Source organism: Zeugodacus cucurbitae, chromosome 4 (genome assembly GCF_028554725.1).
Source record: "Zeugodacus cucurbitae isolate PBARC_wt_2022May chromosome 4, idZeuCucr1.2, whole genome shotgun sequence".
NCBI classification, from domain to species: Eukaryota; Metazoa; Arthropoda; class Insecta; order Diptera; family Tephritidae; genus Zeugodacus; species Zeugodacus cucurbitae.
In genome coordinates this window covers 22,582,436-22,599,422 of record NC_071669.1, presented here as the reverse complement: position 1 = coordinate 22,599,422, position 16,987 = coordinate 22,582,436, and the positions used below count along the sequence as shown (strand labels likewise).

At 35.1% G+C, this 16,987-nt stretch overlaps 2 protein-coding genes across 2 annotated transcripts in view; one reads left to right on the top strand and one right to left on the bottom strand.

The window, feature by feature from the left end:
• LOC105214590 (bicaudal D-related protein homolog) overlaps window positions 1-8,472 on the top strand; it is an 83,855-nt gene extending 75,383 nt beyond the window's left edge. Inside the window, exons 3-9 of the mRNA XM_011188102.3 lie at window positions 1,620-1,916; window positions 4,199-4,387; window positions 4,813-4,878; window positions 4,939-5,116; window positions 5,174-5,439; window positions 5,500-5,754; window positions 7,101-8,472. Coding sequence (XP_011186404.1) covers window positions 1,620-1,916; window positions 4,199-4,387; window positions 4,813-4,878; window positions 4,939-5,116; window positions 5,174-5,439; window positions 5,500-5,754; window positions 7,101-7,259 — 1,410 coding nt within the window. The 3' untranslated portion in view covers window positions 7,260-8,472. The remainder of the gene's footprint in view (window positions 1-1,619; window positions 1,917-4,198; window positions 4,388-4,812; window positions 4,879-4,938; window positions 5,117-5,173; window positions 5,440-5,499; window positions 5,755-7,100) is intronic.
• Window positions 8,473-11,535: 3,063 nt separating this feature from the next.
• Window positions 11,536-16,642, bottom strand: LOC105214591 (coiled-coil domain-containing protein 63). Its single transcript, XM_011188112.3, has 9 exons — window positions 16,509-16,642; window positions 14,926-16,445; window positions 14,676-14,837; window positions 12,993-13,097; window positions 12,752-12,942; window positions 12,485-12,659; window positions 12,074-12,407; window positions 11,847-12,021; window positions 11,536-11,782 (listed from the first exon to the last, which is right to left on the bottom strand). The coding sequence occupies exons 2-9, from the start codon at window positions 14,986-14,988 to the stop codon at window positions 11,566-11,568; spliced, it is 1,422 nt and encodes a 473-aa protein (XP_011186414.1). The 5' UTR covers window positions 14,989-16,445; window positions 16,509-16,642; the 3' UTR covers window positions 11,536-11,565.
• Between the last annotated feature and the right edge of the window lie 345 nt (window positions 16,643-16,987).

Here is a 16,987-nt window from a genome sequence, read left to right as displayed (position 1 = left end):
TCAACTAATGAATTTTACCAACTTCTTATGGACAGCAAAAAAAAAATGTATAACAGCTGACCTTTAATCGAGTAACCGGCTGTGCGAACAAGCTGGTTTCTCAAATATAAAGGCTATGAAGTGGTATGTACCAATTATAGATATAAATACCCATACTATAGAGTCTAGACAATAAATAATATTTTTATCTGATAGTAGAGTAGCAATATTAAAGGAGTGTTCGGTTTCATTACCAGTTGCTTCAAGCTACATTGAGTTAAGTTTTGAATTGAGGTCATAGCGGAATGACTGACAACTGTAAAGCTTGGCATTCTCATTCCAATATATCTAGGCTGGGAACGTGTTGGAGCTCCGTTGCCCTGCTGCTCTAGTTGTTGTTTCGAAAGAGCTGCAAAATCCTTTTGGACTGGAGAACGCAAGGTGTACTTGTTCTTGTTGAAGTACTTGTTCTTAGCATTGATGTTAAACATTTTACGGAGTTGTATGAATGATTTCACCTAGACTGTCCAGTTTTTTCTAAACTGAAGACGAAACATCTTGAATGTCATAGCTTCATCCAACAGATTTGTGACAAACTCAAATCGCTTCGTGGTATATGCGACACTCTAATAACTGAACCGAATAAATATCATTCGATAGAACGACGAAAAATATATATTCTATTTCCGTTTCTGTACTTCCGCAAATGTACTCTTCATCTCTTCACCAAAAATGTTGATGTTTTTCTCTATACTATACTTACATACATAGATACATATGTGCCAAAATTTATCAATTATTTTTGCAACGCTTCAGCAATGATCTAATTATTTCCGTTTTTATTTGGATATCCGCTCCACTGTTTTGAAGCCGCGCTTATTTGTGCACGAAAATCGAAAAAATTCGTCAGCGGCACTGCTACACAGTGGAAATACTTACGTACATATTATATAAAATAAATATAATTATAAATGCAAATATTCTCATATGAAGTCATGAACGATTGTATAAAAAAGTCGCGGTTGCTTTTCAAGTTATTTATAATTATCTGGGTGCTGCTGATGGCGTTGGTAACCTTGTGCGGCAGATGAACAAGTGCAAGTTATTAAATGGAAAATATACATATGTATGTACACACATATGTTTTTCTTTTAGCACTAAATATAGTTAGCTCTATTGTTTGGTGTGCTGAACTTTTACTCAAATTACTCGAATTACTCAGAGGCTTTGTAGTACACGCCACGCAATGAGGTGGCGGGGACATGGCCGTATGTTTTAAGCGAAGTTCGAAATACTGGAAAATATTTTTTAATTACTAACAAACTTATAAATATTAACATAATTGTCTATGCGGGTATAATTTATATATTAAATGTAATAGGAGTGTCTTCCAGCTGCAAGCTCCGCGCTTAAGGCAACTCAAGTGTGATGATATAAACACAAAAATCTCATGACACATCTCGCACAGTCACCAATCGTTTGGGGCATTGCCTCACTATGTTCAATTGACAGCAAAGTGACACACTTGTCAATGACTCATTTATTAACTGATTTGCATGCTCAACAATTTGAATTTGAAAGTACAAAACACACAGCATCTCTTATATAATTTTTTTTTTGTTTTTTTTTCATATTTTCAGAAATTGGAACAAGAAAAACATGTTTTGCGTCAAAAGCTCGCCATTGCCGAGGAGGAGAGCGATCAACGTGTACTCGAACTGCAATCTGATCTCAACGAACTCAAAGATAAATTACAGGCACAGGAGAATGCTATACGCCAAGCGGAGAAGGAGAAGACTATACTAATCGATGAGTTGACACATCAGAACACGCGCCTCAATGAGCAAATACAGGAAGCGCACGCCACCGAACTGAAATTAATCTCGCAGATACAGGAACTTAAAGATCAGTACAATTACAGGAACACCAGCTTGCAGGTAAGTCGTTGCCGAGTAATTTGATATGTGTGCGGAGAAAGATGAAGAGCAAAGGTTTATGAAGAAAGAAAGGTTAAAAATTTGACGATCACTCCACAAAAATGGTATCTATACATACGCATATATGCTCCTTTTTTATACAAGAAACAAGAAAAACATATATCTCTTAAAGGAGATTTGGAATAAAAGCATGCAGCATCCCCTTCTTATCACACTCACATGCAATCATGACCCGCTGCCAGCTGTTTTAAGCTCTGTCTATGCCTTGTTTAGTATTTGGCTCATGTTCAACTACCTCTTAAGACCTTTAATTCTACAGTGTAGATATTACTATCTAAAACTGATCCTCAAACAGATCTCATGATGTTTATATATTATTAAAAACCAATTTATGCATGTCCTCATATTTTTTATAAAAGGTACCATGTTATTTGACTTATAACATTGTTCTCCCTCAGTTGCCTTTATCGAAAGTTCCAAGTATATTCAAATTAAGAGTTAAGTCAATGTGAATCTATCTGTAAACCCATAATGAAATTCATTAAACCTCTTATTAACAATCCCCTCATACACGCTTGATTCAGGCAAACAAGGTATAGTAGATACATAGAACTTTCAAAAATAAATTGAAGTGAAGGTGCTTGAGGTGCTTCAAAATGTCTAAAGGAAGCATTACTTTTCGACTTCTAACATTATGTTTCAATGATTCGTTCGTCATCGCGTATAAGGTTCTGTCCAGCGTATTGTGTGAAAGACTAAAGCCCACCGTCAACAAACTGGTTGGACCTTATCAGTATGGCTTTAAACCTGGAAAATCAACAACAGACCAGATATTCACCATGCGCCAAATTTTGAAGAAGACCCGTGAAAATAGGATCGACACACGCCATCTCTTTGTCGACTTTAAAGCTGCTTTCGACAGCACGAAAAGGAGCTGCCTTTTTGCCGCGATGTCTAAATTTGGTATCCCCGCAAAACTAATACGACTGTGTAAGCTGACGTTGAGCAACACCAAAAGCTCCGTCAGGATCGGGAAGGACCTCTCCGAGCCGTTCGATACCAGACGAGGTTTCAGACAAGAAGACTCACTCTCGTGTGAGTTCTTTAACCTGATGCTGGAGAAAATAATACGAGCTGCAGAGCTAAATAGAGAAGGTACAATCTTCTATAAGAGTGTACAGCTACTGGCGTACGCCGATGATATCGATATCATTGGAAACAACACCCGCGCCTTTAGTTCTGCTTTCTCCAGACTGGATAAGGAAGCGAAACGTATGGGTCTGGTGGTGAACGAGGACAAGACGAAATATCTCCTGTCGTCAAACAAACAGTCAGCGCATTCGCGTCTTGGCTCCCACGTCACTGTTGACAGTCATAACTTTGAAGTTGTAGATAATTTCGTCTACCTGGGAACCAGCATTAACAGCAATAACAATGTCAGCCTGGAAATCCAACGCAGAATCACTCTTGCCAACAGGTGCTACTATGGACTAAGTAGGCAATTGAAAAGTAAAGTCCTCTCTCGACGAACAAAAACCAAACTCTACAAGTCTCTCATCTTTCCCGTCCTACTTTACGGTGCAGAAGCGTGGACGATGTCAACATCCGACGAGACGGCACTAGGAGTTTTCGAGAGAAAGGTTTTGCGGAAGATTTATGGTCCCTTAAACATTGGCAACGGCGAATACCGCAGACGATGGAACGATGGGCTGTATGTGTTATTCGACGACATAGACATAGTCCAGCGAATAAGAAGACAGCGGCTACGCTGGCTAGGTCATGTTGTTCGAATGGACGAAAGTGCTCCAGCTCTGAAAGTATTCGATGCAGTACCAGCTGGAGGACGTCGAGTCAGACCTCCACTCCGATGGAATGACCAGGTGGAGAGGGACCTGGCTTCGCTTGGTATAACCAATTGGCGCCAAACTGCCAGAAGGAGGGATAGGTGGCGCGTTGTTTTGGACGCGGCTATAACCGCGTAAGCGGTGTCTACGCCAGTCAAGAAGAAGAAGAAGATTCGTTCGTTCGTCAACTAATATCTGTATTTCTTATGTTATTATGAGTTATAATTAGCATCTTAAGAGAGAGTTTTTGGGGACAATATAGTTATTATGAGAACGATTTTGGAGACTTCCGTCAAAGAATAATATAGATAGGTTGCGATAGGTACCATGTTATAATAAAGGTAACGGTACGAAACTGTCATAACCCTTATTCGACAACACTAATATACATAAATCTCTCACATCAATACTCATTACTAATTTCCACTAAATTTTCAGGAACACGTGCACAGTCTGGAGTCCATAAAAACCGAGTTAAACCTCACTACAGAAAAACGCCATGATCTTGAGAAACGTTTACAGCACGCACAAGAGGAAAAGGAATCGCTAACATCCGCATTAGAAGAATCTTCTGATAGAATACATATGCTAGAGAGACACGCCAGAGAGCAGGAAACAAAATTAGAGGTACATATAACTGGAGAAATTTTTATAACTGTTTAAGTAATGGTGTAACTGTTTAAAATTATTAATATTTTACTTTTAATTCATTATCCTATTTTGATTAAAATTTCTAAGATTTACGAATTAGGTTTACTTCCAAATCAATTATCATGAATTTCATAATTGTTAGAATCGCAAATAATTTTTATCAATTTATATTCAATTAATTTTTGTATAAAACAGGAAAGAACTAATGACTGTTATCAGTATTTTGCCTTTTAAAACAGCGTCAAGCGTGCGCCTCTAAAAGTACATGAAATAAATCAGGTTTAAAATACGTTAAAAAATACAATTGAAGATAACAAATTAAATTCTGCGCAATTTCGCCAAATGCACAAATCAATATTAGCACAAAATATAAACATATCGATAAATATTTTTATTTATAGACAACACTGCAAGCACTCGAGAGATCTCAGCGTGAAAATAATGTGCTCAGCGAGCGTTTGGGAGCGGTAAGTTCGATTACCTCACATTTAATTTAAACCATTATGACACCGCCTCTATGGTTACAGGATGCCAATTCTAGTGCACATGGCAAGAAATCTTTGCAATTCGAAATGGAGTGCGATGAAGATGACTCCAGTTTCTCAGATGGCAAGCCCAGTCAAATTTGTATTGAGGCGCGCTCTGTCTACATACAGCTGAAATCGCTTGTAGACTCTTTGAAAATCGGACATGATGATGACTCAGGTATGATTGACTTCAAAATTATCCCCACATCAAGTACTAATAACGCCCCCACTCAAGGTTTAAATTCGGACATATCGTTAGACTTGGAATCCATGGACAATACGATTTCGTCATCCAGTCGCATCGAAGGTGGCAGTCACACTGAGGCTATTGAATTTCGTCCCGGCATGCTGTCCGCCATGTCCGATGAGCTAACGCGCTTGCTGCTCAATTTGGATGCCGGCAACTTCAGAAAAATGCTTGATCAGACGCGCAATCTTGTGCTGGAGCAGGAGGACGAAATCAAACGCAGTCATCAATTGATACAGGAGTTGGAGTCGAAAGTAAGCGCGCTTCTTTTTATATTTTGGACATTTTATTTACACAATTTTCTCTCCAACCAGCTCACCGTAACCGATGTGGAGCTGACGAATGTGAAGGAGGAACGCGATCAAGCACGTGGCGATCTTATTGACAATAGTGATCGCGATGAAATGCTCGCTAAAGCACAAAAGGAACGTGATGCGGCGAATGAGCGACGCACAAAGGCCGAAATCGATTTGGCAAAGACGCGCGTAGACTTAATGCAGGCCAATAGCCAATTGTTGGAGTCCATACAGCAGAAGGTTGAGTTGTCACAACAGCTGGAACAGTGGCAGGTAATTATGATATTGAAGCGGCGGTAAAATAATGGTCATGTTATAAACTCAAATAGCCCTTACCTCCTTTAATTAGATAGAATTATACATTATAATAGCCACAGGAGTTAATTGAACAATTAACCGGCCTTTGCTCAATTAAAGCGCTGAGTTAGATCGATTTACCATACAAAATTATATATATATTTAATCGAATACAAACCGAGTTGAAACTGGAATTCAACTCTGTGGTTGTTATACACGCGTTAAATTTGGTTGTGGTTATTGATAACATAGCAATCAGCTGATCGTTAATCGAGTATCCGACTGTGCGAAAGGCAAAAACTAGTTTCTCAATTATAATCTTAATGTAATAAAATTATTTGGCTGTGCGAAAAGGCTATAACACATTCTCTTCTCAATTTAAAATATTTGACACAATTTATTTCCCCAATATATTAAAGAGAGAGAAATAGAGAGAGAGAGAGAGTAAAAAATGTCTGCACTTAACTGTTGCTTGGCTCAACTTAATTAAAGATAAAGGTAAAGTTGGGTTGGGCCATAATCGGATAAGGAATCATATGATTATAATAAATCAATAGTTTAGGCTATATATTTTTTGACTATAAAATATCTAAACCAGAATATCTCATACTACGATATTAGAATGGAAAATGTCTGGCAATAACCACGACTACCTCCCAATTAAAAGTATGCGTTCTGTAAATTCTACGTCCGGTATTGTAAACCTAAGCAGGAAATATGAAATTTTATCATGCCGATCAATTGAAAATATAGGCATGACACCGTCTATTTTGTCAAGGAGGTTCCTATCCCACTTAAAAAATATTAACCAGTGTTGAAAATGGTTTAAATAATTTGATTTGTCCGGTCAGGTTTCTAAAGAAAATGAAATAATGAATTCTGTTCTCCGATCTTTCAAGGCAGACATCATAGTACATATACCGTCCTCAAATGCGTAGTAATGTAAGACGAAGGAGCAAAGTCTTCGGTTCGATGTACCTACGAAGCGATCGCAATGTCACCCTTTTCTCTAACTTAATTTCAAAATTCATAAACGTTCAGAGGTTGAACGAGATAATTTAAAAAACAGGAAATTACAGTAGAACGCAGTTAATTATCACCTTTAATTAATTATTAACTCGATATTAAGATTATCACATAAAAAAGTAGAACTAGAAACTAAGTCTAGTATGGGTCCAAATTTATATTTAAGAAGGAACGTTTTTTATATTTTTGAGACAGTTGCTGCTGTGGAATTAGAAAATAAAAACGAAGAATTCTCCGTTTACAAAAAAAATAAAATAAAATATTAAACCTACAAAAATCCTCTTCTCCCCTCTTAGATGGACATGCAAGAATTGCTACAGGAGCAAATGCGTTCAAAGCTAATCAACAATCGCAAGGTGGCAACACCAATCGCTGCCAGTACAAATACAAGCGCCGCGTCTGCGCTGGCAAAACGTATGTCCAACTACAAATTCTGGAGCTTATTTCAACGGTAAATTGAGCACACTATGGAAATTCTACGCTACTATAATTATACTAATGTAAAAGTCTTATTTTTTATCAATCTAATTTTTTTATGATTATTTTTTAATATTTATACATGATATACAAGTTTATTACATAGCAAAATATAGACACATACATACACACATATTTATATGTTGTAACATGAAAGAGATGTTATAAGAAAAATATTGATTGCATTTTTATATACATTTTGCTAGTGTAATGACACAAATTGAAAAAAAAAATTGAAAAAAAAATAAAAAAAAACATTTACACTTATGAATATATTTACTTTAACTAACGTTAGACGCTGATTTTTTGTGAACATAAATTTGTTAGAAACCCCCGCGTTTCACATACGCTTTATTAACTTTAATTGTTAAAATGAAACAAAAAATCGAAAACTAAAAAATTCAGCAAAAAGACATTAAATGTATTTTATTATTTTATTTTATAAACAAAAAATATACATATATAAATAACCGCTATTTTTAAGCTGCAAAATGCAAAAAAAAAGGAAACAACAATTCAAAATTGTACAATAGTAGCAACTAGCGCACTTCTTACGAGCGCATGCGCAAATTCCATTCGCTGGATTAAGCGCGTGCAACTCGTTCGCCCAAAAGACACATATCGCTCTACATTTGTAGTGTTTGCAGAATATATTGTATAAATAGCAAGTAATTCTGGTCATAAATCGCTAAATTTAAAGAAATTGTCGCCGCTCTTATATTGTTTGTTTTCAACACGCTATATACCGTTAGAAGCACACTAACACACCACACTTGTGTATGTATTAATAAAAATTAAAAAAAAGAAGAAAAATTATATAAATTAATAATTAAATACACTTTAATATTATTTGTTTTAGTGAAAATGTAAACAATTATATTAAATAAATCTACATAAATACACACATACATACATACATGTATAACATATACCTACACTAATGTAACGTATATTAATTGTAAGTCTCTTAAGTGCATTATATAGTCACCCTTACCGTTAGTTTAGCGTGTTTGGTGATGTGATTGTTTAATTGATCGTTTGATAAATTGTAATTGTTGACGGCAGCGGCAGCGGCAGCGGCGCAATAGTTTGTGTAAAACAACAATAAAAACTTATTATAAAGAAAAACATTTCACTAAGTGTTTAACATGCATGCTAATTAAAATAAAAAAAATCTGTGAATTAAAAAAAGTATAGTAGAAGTGTGAACAAAGGAAATGTTAAGCTTTAATTTCACATACTTGCCTTAACGCTGACAATGAATCAAAATTTTTTAAGTCACAGCAGAAATCTTGTTTGAAAAGCAAATAAAATTGTGCAAACACTTTACTTTAGATTTGTGTAAAATTAATTAACATTACATATGTATACCTACCTAAATAAATAAATAAATCTTATGATTTCAAATAAATAGAAAAACTGAAAGCGCCAAGTTTTATTAATTCTCTATGTGCTCTACAAAGGTAAGTGGATATTTTCATGTGTATAATTTTCTTTCTGCCCTTTCGCACAGCCAAATATATTTAGTACAATACTATTATAATTGAGACACCAGTTTTTGCCTTTCGCACAGCTGCCTACTTGATTAACGATCAGCTGTTAGTACATTTCTGTTTTTGCTGTTCATATGAAGTTGTTAAGTTTCATCAGCTGATTGCCATTGTCAAAATTTGTCAAAAACCACAACAAAATTTACAGCGTTGAGCACAATTCGCAGAGTTTCATTCCAGTTTCAACTCGATTTGCATTCAATTAATAATTAATGTAGTAAAATAAGATTTTTCTTTTATAAGGCACTTTAATCGCACAAAGGAAGGTTAATTGATTAATTAACACGTGCGCTAAAAGGTTATAATAGTTCTGTTCAACTAAAGGTTACTTTTGTATATCGGCTAAACATATTCGAGAAATATATAGAGTTATGTAACTGTGCGTAGTTGGATAACGGCCCATCCATCTATAGTACAATTTCTTTAAAAATGGTAAAAATCAATCGCATCGTTTTTAAAGTTTAAATAACGAATGTGAGAACCTTCAGGTCTATTGTCTTACTTCGGCAAACAGATTTAAATACTGTATTTAAATACAAATCACATATAATAATTTCCGACCACGAAGATATAAAGGGTGATCCATTTTGAGGTTGCCTAATTTTTCAAAGAAAAAAAAAAAACACCGAACAAATTCAAATTTAATATATTTAATGGACAATGTTTATTATCATTCATAACAGCATTCTTTAGAATTTATTTTTTAAACGTCTTGATGGCTAATCGACGGGCCAAAACGTAAAATTATCTGCTCACCGAAATGTTCTCTCAATAAATCCGTAAAATTCCATAAATCCATGCGATGTGTGGGTAGTGGTGCCGTCTTGTTGAAAGCAAATGTCGCAGAGATCACGAGCTTCAATTTCAGTCATCAAATTACGTTCTCACCGGCATAATTTTTGAAGAAATATGAACTGATGATTTCAAACCGTTGTTTTTCTGGATGAAATGGCAGCTCTTGGATCTCTTCGGGTTACTATTCGTCTCAAATGCGAGAATTTTTGCTTATTTACATACCCATTGAGGCAAATTTGGCTCGAAACACATTCTTTACAGAACGTGAAATTTTGATAAACGAGTTCAATCGTAAGTCTTTCCATGATGAAAAGCCAAATAATACTGAACAAAAATAATATGACAGCTTGATTCGACTCAGGCGCGATCTGTCAAAAAAAGGCTAAGTAAGGAAGGGCTAAGTTCGGGTGTCACCGAACATTTTATACTCTCGCAATTTATTTATTTAACTTTATTATATAACAAACAATTTGACTCACATATTCGCCATATACATATATGATATAAAGTCCAATGAAAGTTTGAAAACACTAAGGTATAAGGTAAATGGGAGCTAGGGGAAGTTATGACACGATTTCACTTTTTTTTTGGCACGGAGACATATTATTAGAAGAAACATATTTCCTCTGAATTTCTTCCAAATATCTGAGAGACTTAACTATATTTTCGGTAAAAATTTTTTAAGAAGGTTCTCATATTCGATATATAGGATCTTGAAAACTTAACCGATTTCGGTGATTTATAGAAGGGAGATGTCACTCTTGAAATGCAGTATTTTTGCAAAGTTCTGCTTCGATATCTTCACTAGTGCTTACTTTATATATTGTAAAGTGAACGATTCAGATCGATTTCAAAGTTCTGGTATATGGGAAGTAGGCGTGGTTATGAACCGATTTGAACTATCCTCACAACATATCATTGGGATGTAAGGAAAATATTACAAACCAAATTTCATCGATATTGGTCGAGTGTTTTCGGAGATAAGGCTTTTGACCCCCAAGTGGGCGGAACCACGCCCATTTACAATTTTGTATACCATTTTTAGTGCAGCTCTTCCGTACCATCTTAATAATGAAATTTAAGTTGTTTTTATGTGTTTTTCTTACTGAATTAAAGCATTTTAAGTAGTTTTCAACATAACCTTTATATGGGAGGTGGGCGTGGTTATAAACCGATTTTCTCAATTTTTGGACTGTATAAGGTAGTACATAAAAGAAACGATTCTAGTTTGGTTGATAGAGCTTAAGTAGTTTACGATATATGTACAAAAAACTTAGTAGGGGGCGGGACCACAACCACTTCTCCAAAAAATTACATCCAAATATGCCCCTTCATAGTGCGATATTGCATACCAAATTTTATTTCCATAGCTTTATTTATGGCTTAATTATGGCACTTTAAGTGTTTTCGGTTTTCGCATCATCAAGATATCTTAATTTTTACTCAAGTTACAGCTTGCTCAGACGGACGGTCACTGACGGTCCTGATCACTTTCGTATATATGACCCGATACCTAACTCTTTTACTTTTGAGTGTTACATATAACCGTTATGTGAACAAAACTATTATACTCGCTTTGCAACTTTGTTGCGAGAGTATAAAAAGTACATCAACTTGGATCATCTTTTATTAATAAAATTAAGTGGGTATACTTTCTAACCAACTATATGGTTTACTGTTTAAGATGGATAACATCGATCTCTCCAAATATGCGATGTTAGCGGATTGACAAATCGAAGTCGAAGCAGTTCCAGTCAAATCGCAAACATCAAGAGAAGCAAAATCATTATCATTTATAAAAAATTGTAAGGGGACGGTTCCAGGTTACATCTTTATTTAGTGAGTGAGTAATGATGAGTAGTGTGTGATGGTTATTATATAATATATTAGAATCAGTTTATGAATATTTTATAATGATTGTATATATGAGGCACCAAAGTTAATTTTTTCCCTTCGCTGATTCTTTAATATTAAACTTTGGTACGCGATCCTTTCGAGCCAAAATTTTAGTCGAAGATTCATCGACGTTTACATTGCTAATAACAGTGTTAATGCGTCGCTCAATAACACCAACGAAAAGTTTGACATTATGAACCGTTAATACGGTTTTGGTGCTCAGCACATTTAATATTGGTGCATCATCACAAGATAAAAGTCTAAAGGAGAGATATTTAGATTTAATATCTTTGTTTAACCTTAAGAAAAAATTAACCCACTAACCTGAAAATCTCCAATATGCCCTGCAACATTTGATCTAAACGTGTATGCAGCGCTAATTTTCTTTCGCTTGCCTCCTTGGCGGCCGTTTCTATCTGCTCCAGTTCACTATTTAAATAATCCAAAGCTTCTGTTTTCTGCTTTAGTTCCTTTTCCTCATGTTCCGCCTTTTGCCGCTCTGTAAGCATAATAAAATTTTCAATTGAATTGCAACAAAACTCAAAACCTACCAATTTCCTCGCTCAATTCTTGTGTGGTCTCATTCAAAGTCTCCACTTCGTGACTCAACTCATTAACATAACTGAAGAGTGCAAAGTTTTCCTCTTCCTGACGCTTGAATTGTGCCTTCAAACAGTCTGTATCCTCCACTGCATATAGTTCCTTAATATCATCGATGATAGCATGATATTCCTCTAACTGACGCTCGTAGTTTTCTTTCAAAGCCAACTTTTTGTTGGCCTCGCGTTGCTCCAATTCGGGATTGAGACGCTTCTTACCTTTAATGTCGAAGAATTTCTGCAATTTTGCGTCGTGTTCGAGGCGACGTTGCATCTCACGCATTTCCTGTTGGAGAAAGTTAAAAAAGTGAGGTTATCAAGTATTTAGAAGGAATATGCCCTTCCCTTAGGGAATTTCCCTACCTGTATATGCATAATTTTATCATTCTCACTGCGATCCTTGAGTACTTGTAATTTATTGCAAAGCTCCTCACGCAGATCAAAGGCCACTGTAGACTGATCTATTAGCTCCATAATGTATTTCTTACCCTCATTAAATTGAGTGACCATAGTCTGCCACATGTCGTTAAAATTCGAGCTTGAAAAGTGTTGGTCAAATAATTAAATTAATAATGAATTATATAAAATAACACATGAAATAAATATTATACATATAGGATATCTATTTACCGATCTTGCAGCATATGATCTATGGAGTGTCGCAGTTTGCAATTTTCAGTCAAAACATCACTACACTTTTTATTAACCACATCCAGACGATTCTCCAACTTGACAACACTCTTTTGCACCTTACCAATGCTTTCTTTGTAACAACTATCCGTCACTTCATTCTTACGCAGTCCCTCGATTTCTTTCTCCACCTAAAAATAATATTTTTAGAAAGTAAAAATTAAGAGAAAGTCAACCCAACCTTCTTAATGTGTCCTTCCAGTTCCCAGAGTTTGACACGTTCGCCTTGCAACAACTGCTGTAGGTCAACATTTTGTCTTTGCAAATAACTCAAGCGTTTTTCTTTCTAAAATTATAATTTAGAACATTCTATTTAGTATTCAAATTATTTATAATTATTAATCTTTAGCTCTAACCTAAGCCTAATTGAAGAGCAAATCTTTTTGGTTAAAATCTTGAACTAACAATAATTTACAACATTATACTGACAAGTTTGGAACAATTCCTCAATACTAATTAGAAATGAAAGATATATTCTTCTTCTTCTTTAACTCTTATCAATATATATTTTTGAAGGTTATCTAAATATGATCATAAGTACTTGTTTACGACTTTTTTAACTCCAGCGCCACCTAGCGTGTTAAAATTTCTCGGAAATACTAGAAGATAAAGTTGAAAATTTTTGGTTCAGTGGTTCCAAAAAGGTGAGAACATTTTGGTAATAGATAAAAAACCAATCACTAAAGTGATAATAGCAAAATAAATAATCAAGTGCTAAGTTCGTTTTATACTCTCGCAATTTATTTATTTAACTTTATTAATATTATATAATACACAATTTGACCCACATATTTGTCATATATATTGTATAAAGTCCATTGAAAGTTGGAAACCCTAATAGTAGGTTAGAAGCGCCGAGGTCCTCGTGTTCGATATATGGGGCCTTAAAAACCTATGGTCCGATTTCGACGATTTTTAGAATAGGGCTGCCACAATATTAACATAGTATTTGTGCAAAGTTCTGCACCGATATCTTCACTAGTACTTACTTTATATATTGTAAAGTAAACGATTCAGATTGTCTTCAAAGTTCTGGTATATAGGAAGTAGGCGTGGTTGTGAAGCCATTTGGCCTATTTTCACAACATATCATTGGGATGTAAGGAAACTATTACAAACCAAGTTTCATTGAAATCGGTCGACTAGTTCCTGAGATATGGTTTTTGACCCATAAGTGGGCGACGCCACGCCCATTTTCCATTTTGTAAAAAATCTGAGTGCAGCTTCCATCTGCCATTTCTTATGTGAAATTTAGTGTTTCTAACGTTTTTCGTTAGTGAGTTAACCCACTTTTAGTAATTTTCAACCTAACCTTTGTATGGGAGATGGACGTGGTTATTTTCCGATTTCTTTCATTTTTGGACTGTATTAAGAAGGAACTAAAAGAAACGACTGCAGAAAGTTTGGTTTATATAGCTTCATTGGTTTTCGAGATATATACAAAAAACATATTTGAGGGCAGGGCCACGCCCACTTCTCCAAAAAAATTACATCCAAATATGCCCCTTCACAATGCAATCCTTTGCGCCAAATTTTATTTCCATAGCTTTAGCTATGGTACTTTATGTTTTTTCGGTTTTCGCCATTTTGTGGGCGTGGATTTGAACTCCACTCTTCAACCTGATCACTTTTGTATATATAACCCTATATCTCACTCGTTTAGTTTTGGGTGTTACAAACAACCGTTATGTGAACAAAACTAGAATACTCTCTTAGCAACTTTGTTGCGAGAGTATAAAAATTAAAAAAATTGATATCATGCCCGCTCGGTCATACTACATATAATCTGTTTATGTTTCATGTCAGCAAAATAGACCTTTTTCTACATCCAATTTCTTCCATATAGAAATCTTTTACTAATTACATTTGTAGTTTTCCTTGCATGCGTTCCGCTCTCCAAAGTGTTAATTTCGTCTTTTAACTTCTGATGTTCTTGCTGCAAAACTGTGATCATATGATTCTGCTTCTTTAACTGTCTAGCTTTTTCTTCAAGCAAACCACGCAGCTCCAATTGCAAAGTACGATGCTGACAAGTAATAGAATGTTACAATTAATTATACAATAAATTATAACAATTTATCTATTAATGTGTTGTTAACAATGGTGTTAATTACTTGGCGCTGTAGTCTCTCCAACTCTGCTGCAGCCAATTGGTCTAACTCATTTTGATCTGTCATATTTATTATATTTATTTATTATTTCCGTTCACTAAAAATAAGTTCTGTTTTAACAATTTATATATACGTACAGATATAATATTATTGATTAATTTACTGGCCATAAACATCGTAAGTCATGGCAACGTAAAAACCAAGCTACGACAGCAACAGGTACATATGTACGTATATATTTCTGCTGACCTCTAACAAGATTGGCAATTTAAAAAAATTATTATTTCATAGAGTTTTTCTCATACACCTGTGAAGGTATCGGAATAAAACACAATACTGTATTTCTGGTGTGACATCGCCCATTTAAAAATTGTCGATTCGGATTATAACTTTCGAAGTCACAGACTTCGGCCATAATGGTAAATTTCTCAGATATTCTAAAGAAAAAAATAGACGAAATCAAGTCAATACTTCCTCTAGCCACTATACTGTGAAATTATTTGTCGTTTTTCAACTCGTGAACACTCCACGTGTATCTGGCCATCGGTTTCGGCGCATGAAGATTGCGAAGCATAATAATGACAGATCCAACTTTCAGATGCAAAGGTTGCGGGGGCATGTCAGGCAAATTCAAAGAATTTGGAAATTCCACTGGATAGTTTACGGCTGCGTCTTCATTTTCAACGCATAATTTTCGATCGATTTGTGTGAACACAAATTTCCCGGAATTTGACTTTGAAAAATATAGTTTAAGTCATCGACATCGGTATTTTTGGGAGCTAAAATTGCGCGTGCACTCAACCAATAGTTACGATAATTTTGGCCAATGTTCGGATTGATATCAAACTATTGGAAGTATCAACCGGAATTTGCCCCATTTCCAATTCCTTGCAGATCTTCTGCGGTGCTCTCCTGTTGCAGGAACACTCGCATATACATTGTCAATCGTATGGTTTTCACGTGCCGCCACAAATACGATGACTTGAGGCATGCGGTCATCAGTTTACAAATCTTCAACACTTTTTTTACAGAATCCTACTGCCGACGATGTCGTTGAGGTATCTACATAAGTAGTAGTTTTTCTCTTATTCTTGTAGTTGATTCATTTTATTCAACATATGCATTCTGTATACTCTTTACGTTCTGCTGGAGAGTTTTTCATGGTCAGTCAGCAAACTTTTAAAAATAATGCATTTCCATTTTCTTTTGGTTTCTGTTCGTTTAGGATTGTATAAACTCAAGAATTGATCCTGCTACCATCTCGATTATCGAACTCCTATTCCTTGGTCTTGGGCTGCTTTTAACATTACTTACTGTTTCTTCATTTAAAGCATACGTAAACTCATTTTGCTACATTTCGGCTGTTTGTTCTTCGACTTCAGGGCTACTATTGCTGCTCATACCACAACGATGCACAAATTCTTAAAAGGAAACGTAGCATCAACCATGTATCACTTCCGCTTCTGCTTAGATCGAGTGTCAGGTGGTTTGTTTTTTTCTTCCCTCAAAATTGCATGCTGCTACTACAAGATATAACATTTGGAATGTTTAACTGAAATACAACAATGTTTGATGGGTATACAAACCTTTGCGAATGCACAGTCTACAAACGGTTGCACAGCAGGGACACTTTCGACGACAGAAGTTTCATCTTATCGATCGAGTTTTTAAATGGAGTTTAACAGGGGATTTACGCTGTAGCTCACTGACAATCTATACTGTTAGTTTTTTGTGTTCAAACACACTTTTCTAGTAAAAACTTAGCTAACTATTGATTGTTAGCAGTAAATAAACGGATGTATTTTGTTTCTTCAATTTAAATAGTATTTATACAAATTGGTAAACAGGAACAACTGTCATTACATCCGGCAACAAACTGACATTTCAAAACAGAGCTTCGAACTTTTTTGAAAAATCTTAATAAATGAAAACAACTATAGAAATATTGGTAAGCGATTTACACACTATAAAACTCTGTGGTAAGCCAAAATTATTTAACTTTTCCCATAATTACTGAGTTGTGGTATTAACACAAGTAATAAAAAATAATAATCTTGTAAATTCG

Coding starts and splice junctions, on each gene's coding strand:
- LOC105214591 (XM_011188112.3), bottom strand. CDS start 14,988: ATGACAGATCAAAATGAGTTAGACCAATTGGCTGCAGCAGAGTTGGAG. Junction 14,838..14,925: donor TGGAGAGACTACAGCGCCAA/GTAATTAACACC, acceptor ATTACTTGTCAG/CATCGTACTTTGCAATTGGA. Junction 12,943..12,992: donor TGGAAGGACACATTAAGAAG/GTTGGGTTGACT, acceptor TATTATTTTTAG/GTGGAGAAAGAAATCGAGGG.